Source organism: Cicer arietinum, unplaced genomic scaffold (genome assembly GCF_000331145.2).
Source record: "Cicer arietinum cultivar CDC Frontier isolate Library 1 unplaced genomic scaffold, Cicar.CDCFrontier_v2.0 Ca_scaffold_3622_v2.0, whole genome shotgun sequence".
Lineage (NCBI taxonomy): Eukaryota > Viridiplantae > Streptophyta > Magnoliopsida > Fabales > Fabaceae > Cicer > Cicer arietinum.
The window spans coordinates 1-10,452 of NW_027337271.1; the positions used below are offsets into that span (position 1 = coordinate 1).

Consider the following 10,452-nt stretch of genomic DNA (forward strand, 5'->3'; position numbering starts at 1 on the left):
AGTTGTTCAGGAAGAACAAAATCCAGATCAAATTCAAGATCCTCAAGAACAAGTGCCTCAAGAACCAGCTCCATTGCGAAGATCCACTAGAGAAAGAAAAAATGCTATTTCGGATGATTATGTAGTATTTATCAATGAGGTAGAGGAAAATGTTGGCATGACGGAAGACGACCCGGTCAACTTTCATCAAGCCATGCAAGATTCTCGTTCAGATAAGTGGATCGAAGCAATGAATGAGGAGTACAAGTCTATGCAAGACAATTCAGTTTGGGAACTTATCCCATTACCTGAAGGAAAGAAACCCATTGGTTGCAAATGGATTTTTAAAACCAAGCGGGATTCCAATGGTAATGTGGAGAGATATAAGGCACGTCTTGTAGCTAAGGGTTATACTCAAAAGGAAGGGATTGATTATAAAGAGACTTTCTCTCCGGTTTCATCGAAGGACTCTTTAAGAATAATCATGGCTCTTGTTGCTCACTTTAATTTGGAGCTTCATCAAATGGATGTAAAAACAGCTTTTCTCAATGGCGACATTGATGAGACGATCTATATGGTGCAGCCAGAAAACTTTGTGTTGGGAGACCCAAAGAATATGGTGTGCAAACTAAGAAAATCCATTTATGGGCTAAAACAAGCTTCTCGTCAATGGTACCATAAATTTCATCAAGTAATTCTCTCATTTGGTTTTGAGATGAATACAGTTGATGATTGTGTGTATCATAAGTTCAGTGGGAGCAGACATATTTTCCTGGTCTTGTATGTTGATGACATACTGCTTGCCACTAACGATATAGGCATGTTGCACGAAACTAAGAAATTTCTATCAAAGCATTTTGAGATGAAAGATCTTGGTGACGCCTCTTTTGTATTAGGAATTCAGATACACCGAGACAGATCTCGAGGTATTCTTGGATTGTCACAAAAGAGCTATATCGATAAGGTTCTCAAAAGGTTTGGGTTACAGGATTGCAAACCAGGGGACACCCCAGTTGCTAAGGGAGACAAGTTTAGTCTCAAACAGTGCCCTAAGGGAAGTTTGGAAATTCAAGAAATGCAAAAGATCCCTTATGCTTCAGCTGTAGGGAGTCTTATGTATGCCCAAGTATGTACGCGTCCAGACATAGCGTTCATAGTAGGGATTTTAGGCAGATATTTAAGCAATCCAGGTCTTGACCATTGGAAAGCAGCCAAGAGGGTCATGAGATATTTGAAGAGAACAAGAAACTACATGCTCACATATAGGAGGTCAGACCAGTTAGAGATCACTGGGTACTCTGACTCGGATTTTGCGGGATGCCAAGACAGCTTAAGATCAACTTCAGGCTATGTCTTTCTGTTAGCTGGTGGAGCAGTTTCTTGGCGTAGTGCCAAGCAAGGTCTTACTGCCTCATCAACCATGGCAGCAGAATTCGTAGCAATTCATGAGGCATCTGACCAGGGCATTTGGCTGAGAAATTTTGTCACGGGGCTGCAAATAGTTGAAGGGATTGAAAGACCACTCAAGTTGTATTGTGACAATAGATCAGCAGTCCTGTATTCTAACAATAATAGGAGCTCAACCAAGTCAAAGCACATTGACATTAAGTTCCTAGTTGTTAAAGAGAAGGTACAAAGTGGACAGATATCCATAGAACACTTAAGGACAAACTCCATGATTGCGGATCCACTCACTAAAGGTCTACCACCCAAGGTCTTTCATGAGCATACTGCTCACATGGGTGTGCTACAGTTTGAGGAATCTTGATTTTAGTGGGAGTTTCGTCCATTATGTAATTCATGTTCTATGTTTAATTGTAAAGTACAAATACATTGTATTTGGACTTTCTGATCAGAAATAAAGTTTAAAGTATTCAGTTTTTGGTTACTTTGTACATTTAAGTTATGGTATGATCTCATTCGATAAAGTAGGACCAGTTGAAAATTGACATGCATTGACCAACTTCATGTAATTTTCATGCTACACTTTTCATAATGGGTCTATGTCATTTAGTTGTGTCAGTACGGGTGATCATTGATGGGTTTAGTTATGCTTATTATGACGAAAGCCTCTTTGGTTCCATGTGCTGATATGATTAATGGACGGGACAATTTGGATTATACTCAAGGTAATTATAATGACATTTTTGACGTCATAAAGTCTAACACACTCCTAAGGATACATGTGTGACCAGTGGGAGATTGTAAGATTTATGGGTCACATATGTAATTAATTAATAAAGTGTGTTAGGGTCATTATATAATTAGCCAATAAACTAGGGGTCAAATAATATATAATAGTTTATGGCTAAAGAGCATAATAGTTATGAAAATTAATAGTGTAGATACCAGGCAGTTTCTAATTTAATGAGGGGCTGAATTGGAAATACTGCAATTTGGGATATAACTAATAATAGTTATATATAGGGGTAATGGTCCCCAAGGCAAACACAACAAGACTATTCAGTTTCAAAACCCTAAAGGAGAAAATTCTCTGGTTCTCTCTATCCCCATCAAGAGAGCAAGGTCTTCAGGGTGTTTTGCTGAGGAAGATCACCCAACCCATTGGCTCTATCATCATCATCTCAGGATTTCATTAATGGCAATTCCCACAGGTACGCTTCCGCCTTTGGCTATTCATCATGTAATTGACATGGATTGTTGAGCACAACGTTATTAGGGTTTTCCTACAGTAAATTCTCTTCTTTACCATAATCGCAACACAAAGAAAAAAGTTGTTTAGCAAAATGTCACATTTTGCCAAGTTATCTTTTGTGGACACTCTATCACTGAGTAACCTCCATGCAAAAAATGAAACTTTTAAAGTACCTCATTATTCCAAATAAACTTGAATATGGATGACCGCTAATCCTCTTCATCATATGTAAGTACTTTGTACGCACTTTTGACACTGTACACCATCTCATGCTCAAATCCCCACGCTCACCTGTATGAAATATTTTCCTACAAAGACACATCGGCTAACAAAACACAACACTCCCTTAACAAATTATCTTCCCACGCTAACAACCGTTTTCTCCACCGCCACCTAATCCCTTTAACCCCCAAATTTCTTTTTTCATGTTCCAAACAAAACTTATTCCATTTAATCCAATTAATCTTAAGAGGCTCCCCACTCCCCCCACAAAAAGGATTTGAAAAAGGATTTAAGATGGGAGATAATGCCTGAAGAAGTCTTAAAGAAAGAAAGTAAACGGACAACGTAGACAAGGCAATTTTTAGAAGAATCAACCCTTATAGCTAGATAGTCTCTTTTTAACTCTCTCGATTAAAGGATTTCAAAAAGAAGTTGACCTTCTTACAATTAATACTATGGGCAGCTTCTTCCGTCCAAAAGCTTCAAATATCCACCCCCACTAACATACTCTTATGGAAGTTGATCTTCAATCCATACACTAGTTCAAACAACACTAGTAATGCCTTAATGATTCTAATATTCGACCAAATTTGCTCCCTCAAAATAAGGGTGTCATATGCAAATTGAAGATGAGAAACTTGGAACTCAAGACAATAACTAACTTGAAACCCTTTGAATAACTTGTTATCTACTGCAACACTCATCATAGTGTTCAAGTCTTCCTCTACTATAAAAAACAAGAACAATGACAACAAATCTCCTTGTCTAAGACGCCTTCCGAGTTTGAATTCCTGAGTGGGACTACCATTTACCAAAACTAAAGCAGATTTTGAACTAATGCACTTCAAAATCCATTTCCTCTACTTAGGCAGGAACCCCATTTTTACCAATACTACTTCAAGATAGCTCTATTCCACCTAATCAAAAGCCTTTTCAAAATTCACTTTAAATGACAACAACTTTTTCTTCATTCTTTTAGCCTCATCAACAATTTCGTTCGCTATCAAAATACCATCTAAAATTTGTCTCCCCTTTCAAAACTTTAAAGTGTTCTCTATCAGGGTTGTCCATTAGAACTTGGGTGTCATGTGCAAAGTTTGAACTTGATGCCCTTTTCTTTAGACACATCCTTTATTCTTTTTATGAGTCAATGATACTGAATTTTATTATGTTTGATGTGATATCTAGTCAATTCATTTTGTTTGATTGATATTTAGGCAATTCATTATGTTTTTTGATACATATTAATCAATTCACTATGTTTTTTGATAAATATTAATCAATTCATCTCAGATCTCATGACTAAGATGATAAATTTCATTGTTTTGATGCGATTAACATGCTTTTGCTTGACAAAATCTCATCCAACAATCATCTCAACAAGATTTTTTTTAATGAGATGAGGGTATGAAAATAAAATTGTTGGTAAAATAATTTCTTATGAAAAACAATCTGATTTTTTTTGTTGTTTTTAACAAACTTGAGAGACCAATGAGTAATAAGAATAACGACATTATAAAAGACAAATTCTTTTTATTTTTTTTGTTCTCTAGGGTCTAATTTTTAGTAATAAAAATACAAAAATGTCCAATACTGTGTACATATTCAACCATAAACACTCAATAATTTATAAATTTATTTTTTTTTTATTAAAATAAATTTTGAATTTTAAAGCTAAGTATACAAAAAAATTAAACTACTTAAAACCTTAGCAATTTTTAACTATATAATTTTTTATAATAACTTTTTTTACTCTATAATTTTTTATAATAATTTTTTTTACTCTATAATTTTTTATAATAATTTTTTTTACTCTATAATTTTTTAACTATACAACCAATTTTGGGTTCAAAAATTTTGGAACTTATAAAGTCGTAGACCTTAAAACATACTCAAAACCCCTACACTTTGTATATCTTAGATTAAGAGTTGGAGTTTCATCATTTCTTCTTAAATCTTTATTCAAAAGAAAATTTGAATTAACCATTAAAAAATGGGTCCTACTTTTTGAACCTTTCTGATTTGTATTTACTCGAGAAATCTCTCTCTATTTGTTACTCATTCTAGTTTGAATTCTTCTTTCACACTCGCAGACGCGCACTCTGTGGTCGTCATCGTATCTTCTTTCTTATTTATTGTTATTGTTATTGTTACAGTAATCATCATCATATCTCGCATAGTACTACCACATTACACGCTCTCACCCACCCAAAATTCTCATCATTCATCATCCTTCACCAAACCCTTTCCCTCTCCTCTTCATTCTCTTTTGATCAAAACCATCATTACATTACAGTTACAGGTATATATTTATTTGTCTCTTTCTCTTCAACCCTTTTTCTTTTTTCTTTTTAATTTCAATTTTTTATTTTTGAAAATATTTTAATTTTTAATTTGATCATTTATTTTTTGAATTTTTAATTGTGTTTTTTGTTGCTATTTTAAGGGTCGTGTTTGGTTTGTGTGTGTTGTTGGGTAGATCTGTTTGATGTTTTTAAGGTTAGGGTTTTTGAATGGATGGAATGGAACAGTTTGTTGTTAAGTCTGTACTTGTTTGTTTTGCTTCATTACTTAAAAGGGGGCATGCAAATTTTTCAAATGTGAAGAATGGTTGGTTTGGATTATCTTGCATATGTGGTTTGTACATTTGTCTTGTTCATGTGTTTATTCTTTCTATTTTACTTAAGGCTTAAAATAATGTTTTTGGTGTATGGTTTTGTGTGGGGTTTAAGGCGTTGTTTGGGAGTTTGGAGGGAGGGGAGTAGAGGGAAAAATTGAAAAATCTTTCAAATTTTTTGAACATAATGTTTTTGGAGATAATCATAGATGAATACGTATTATTAATATACTTTTAATATTGAGAGTGTTATAACAACATAGATTGAATTTGGAGAATTTATTGAACCCCTCCAAAATCCTTCTCCAATGCAATTTTTGAGTTCTCCCAAATTTTGGAAATTTTGTATTATAAAGAAAAATAAATCTCCCAAATCCCTCCATTCTTTCGACTCCATCGTTCTTTTTTTTAAAGCCCTCCTAACTCACACCCTAAGGGTTTTTGTTTTTAGCCATACAACACTTTCAATCTGGGAGACTAGCTCATTTGTATGAGATATTTGGCAATGTTTTACTCAGTTTTAAAAATTGGATTGATAACTGACCGGTTCGCTGATTGGTTGTATCTAGTGTTGTTCAATTAAGGATTGCGGAAAATAGTGCTTTGTTCAAATTCTGTTATGCTATAGTGCTATATATAGCGCTACTAGTGGCTATTTGACAACACTTTGTACTAAATAGTGTAATGCGGAGCAATCAAGAATTGTTCAATTTCCGCTATGCTATAGTGCCGCTTAGAGTATGTATTTTCAACACTGGTTGTACCGTAGTCTGGTTGAACCACAATTGCTCAATTTTGTTTTTAATACTTTTTATTTATTTGTCATCTGGTTCTACTTAGATTGAACCAATTGAACTATGAACCGAAGGTCTAACTCTCTGGTCTGGTTTTTTAGTTTACTTTTATGTCTTATTAATTTATGGTTGTTTGGTGTCTTGTCCTTCATTCATTTGTCTGATTAATAAGGTTATTGTAGTTTTGATTCCTATGAGTTAATTTGTTTAGGCCACCATTTGTTGCTATGTTAGGCATGTTAAGAGGGTGGGTGCTTTCATTTACAAGTTCATGTTCTTCTTTATAAGGGAAGGCTTCTAACACTATAATGGTTATGATCATGACTCCTGTCTTATTTGAAATAGAGACTACTGTCTATCGGTGTTGAAATGTTAATCATCTTATGTTAGGTGGATCATTAATTGGTATTTGATAAATGTTTATCTTATGAAGGGGATACACTACTGTTACCTGGTGTTAATGTGATTACTTTTTGAGGGATAAATTAATCACAGCCAATTGATAATTGTTTCTAGCAATAAATATATATACAGTACTAAAAATTGGACCATGAAACTGAACCGTATGAATAGTTCTTGGGAATGATGATTTCTGTTGGCTTTCATTACATTTCTTCTATTTGCTTTTGTAAATTCTAACCGTTAACAGCTACAAATTACATGTTAAATTGTTGAATGTGTTTCAAAACCAAATTTGATAGCTGCCTCTAGAAAGTAAGCATACATATTCCTCTCTGTAGGAATGCTGTTAACAGTTGATGATAGAATTGCCATAGAATGAAAGAGTTCATCTTGATTGTCACAAAAATAATCAGTTTTTTGAAAGAAATAAGTTGGAATGATAAATAGGATTTCTATCAATTTTTATTCTTGATTGATTGTAATCTGATCATTTTGTTTTCTTTCACGAAGGGGCTTTTGGTGGTTGGATGTAAAACTATGGCGTCTAGTAATCCATTCTTTGATGATATACGAAGCAGATCTGGGGTTGATCCTCCTCAAACTGAAGAGTCAACAGAAATTCCTGAACTCATAAATGATCCTGTACAGACTGTTGTTAAACCTAATGGGACTGTTTCGAGCAGTGTTCGTGAGCTTTTAGAGTGCCCTGTGTGCTTGAATGCTATGTACCCTCCAATTCACCAGGTTTTTTTCTTTTCTTTCTTTTTCTATTTTGATGGTTCGCTTTTTATTCATTGATTCCTGAGATCGCTCTGAGTATAACTTACGTGCTTTTAACACTGATTTATTCTTGCATTGTACCATTTCATTTTATGTTTCGTGTTTTTGCAATGCCCCTTGTTTTTCTATTTAGGGTTTATTTGAATTCTCAAAAATAGGATAAGCTTATATACGATAATTGACTTTCAAAATTGAAAAAATAGCTCAAAAGCGGTTCTAATTATGCCAGCTGAGAAGCTTATGGGCCTGTTTGTTACAGATTAAAATATAAGTGTTTGTTTACCATAATGAAAATCACTTTCAAAAAATTCATCTATGAAAAATGATATTTATGAAAAGCTTCTCAAAGCCAGTTCATTTTTCGCAGTATATAGAATTTTTTTCAGATTCTCATTTCTAAAAAAACTCTTAACAAATGGATGATCAACTCCTAAAAGTGATTATTTTTTAGAAAACTTGTAATGACTTTTGATAGTGGTTTGTTCTTTCTAAGTCAGTTTTGTCAGAAACACCACTATTTATGCATTTTATACCTTTAAAACTATTTATGCATCACAAAAGTAATATTTTCCAAGAGTATTTGTCAATGAACTAGTTAAGGTTCAAAGATGATTTTCCAACATGTCTTGAGTTGATCTATGCCGAGTGAGATGATTGATAGTGTTTCTTTCAAATCAAAATGATTATATCCTACAAATTTGCAAGAAAGGACATTTTTATTTTATTTTTTTTAACACCTTTTGTTTTGTTGTTGATCATTGTTACAGTGCTCGAACGGTCACACTTTATGCTCTGGTTGCAAGCCAAGAGTCCATGACCGGTGCCCTACTTGTCGGCACGAGCTTGGCAATATTCGGTGTCTAGCATTAGAGAAGGTGGCTGCATCTTTAGAACTTCCCTGCAAATATCAAGGTTTTGGGTGCATAGGCATATACCCGTATTACAGCAAGCTAAAACACGAGTCTCAATGTGCATTCCGACCTTATAACTGTCCGTATGCTGGTTCAGAATGTGCAGTCGTCGGTGATATACCTTACCTGGTGGCACACCTGAAAGATGATCACAAAGTGGACATGCATAGTGGTTGCACTTTTAATCATCGCTACGTAAAATCAAATCCGCAAGAAGTTGAAAATGCCACGTGGATGTTAACGGTATTGTTTAGCTGAACTTATTCTCTCTGCATTTTATTGACATTGCAAATTAACTACATGGGTAGTAGTAGATAGTGTTATTTTTATGTAATTGTATGTATTCATTAGTTGATCGGATAAAAAATTTGAAGTAAACTAATCTCCCTTGTGGACCAGTTTGTTACAGATTATAAAAAAAGTGATTTTAGTATTCTATATTATAGAAATTATTTTTCAGAAAATAGAAGTTATTTTTTAAAAAATAGAAGTTATTTTGTTTTTGTTTATCATAATGAAAATCATTTGGTTTTGAAAAAAAATGTCATTTATCAAAAATGATTTTACAAAGAAACAACTCAAAGTAGTTTCTCATTTGAAGTAGTTTTTAGATTTTTTTTTTCAAATTCTCATTTTTTTAATAAATAATTAGTAACAAACAAATTAAAAGTCCTAAACGGATTTGGTTCATTTGAAATAAACTGTAACAAACGAGCTCACGCAGGGTAGTGAAACAAGAAAAGTAATCATATTTTAGTGTTGGAACATCTCAAAGTTGAGTTTGATATTATAAAATGCACTCTACATACAAACTTGTCTTTGTACTGTAGATTTCTTATGCAAACTATATGTGCTAACTGCTTTCTGGGACTCACTTTGTTTCTTAGGTTTTTAGTTGCTTTGGTCAGTATTTTTGTCTACATTTTGAAGCTTTTCAACTGGGAATGGCTCCTGTCTACATAGCATTTTTGCGGTTTATGGGTGACGATAATGAGGCAAAGAACTATACCTACAGTCTCGAGATAGGTGGAAATGGAAGGAAAATGACATGGCAAGGGGTGCCTAGAACCATTAGGGATAGTCATCGCAAAGTCCGCGACAGTTTTGATGGTCTCATCATTCAGAGGAACATGGCTCTCTTCTTTTCCGGCGGTGATAAGAAGGAATTGAAACTACGAGTTACCGGGAGGATTTGGAAAGAACAATGATTGTTAACTTCTTTGCTTCATCTAGCTATTATATTAAACAGAATAGGTTAGTGCACTTAATTATTTCTTGTAGTGGTATGAATCTTCATGTATTGCATTTTGTAATTTAGGAGGCAACATCTCTTTGCTTACCTTAAATTAAATACATGGACATGAAGGTGTAATTTAATGCTATGATTTTTTTTAATACAGATGTAGAACCTTAGTGTGTGCCTAATATTATACTTTCTTTTGAATCTTTTGATTTTGTTTCTTGCATTGCATAGGAAAAGATTCCAAAACACTCTTGTTGGAAGAAGGTCCAAACAATGCACTGTAAAACAGAATAAATATTCAATTTAGTAGACATGAAAACATAACTTGCACCCACATGAGTAAATATGTCTTGACTTTGATTAGGGCCGTCGATCAACCGGTGCAACAAGAACATTGCCACATGGTAATTTTGTACATTGAATCTTTTAAAATTTTATATTTCTACCTTATGCCTGAAATAGATAGTTAGTTTTCCACCACTGAGTCTGTGACAAATCTATGTTGGGGTTCTGCGATTTTAGGTGCGAGTTTTTCGTGAAATTTCAAGTTGAATTGTAGATGGGTGTTGATTTGTCCCAAAATTGTTCTCAAACTCGACGCCTTAGTAATATTTTTACAGTTATGTTTAGTTGTTACAAAGGTTGAATTTTTGTTAGGGTTAAATATGTTTAGTTTTTACAAAATTTTAATTTTTTAATTTTAATCTTGTACAATAAAAATATAATTTTTAGTCTCTACAAAGTTATTATCCATTTAGTTTTAATCTTTTGTTTTTTATATCGACATATAGTTTTGAATGATTTTTTTGCAGAAATATTTAGAACATTATAAGAATTATAAGAAGGTC

At 33.6% G+C, this 10,452-nt stretch overlaps 1 protein-coding gene across 2 annotated transcripts; it reads left to right on the forward strand.

The window, feature by feature from the left end:
* The first annotated feature begins 4,918 nt into the window (after window positions 1-4,918).
* On the forward strand, window positions 4,919-9,805 carry LOC101490713 (E3 ubiquitin-protein ligase DIS1). 2 transcript variants are annotated; one of them, XM_004517017.4, is made up of 4 exons: window positions 4,919-5,159; window positions 7,181-7,414; window positions 8,218-8,604; window positions 9,249-9,805. In XM_004517017.4, exons 2-4 carry the CDS (start codon window positions 7,208-7,210, stop codon window positions 9,567-9,569), a joined length of 915 nt encoding a protein of 304 aa, XP_004517074.1. In that variant the 5' UTR covers window positions 4,919-5,159; window positions 7,181-7,207; the 3' UTR covers window positions 9,570-9,805. The 2 variants fall into 2 exon arrangements, with proteins under 2 accessions (XP_004517074.1, XP_073220811.1); XM_073364710.1 differs by lacking the exon at window positions 4,919-5,159 and adding an exon at window positions 5,220-5,494.
* The last annotated feature ends 647 nt before the right edge of the window (window positions 9,806-10,452 follow it).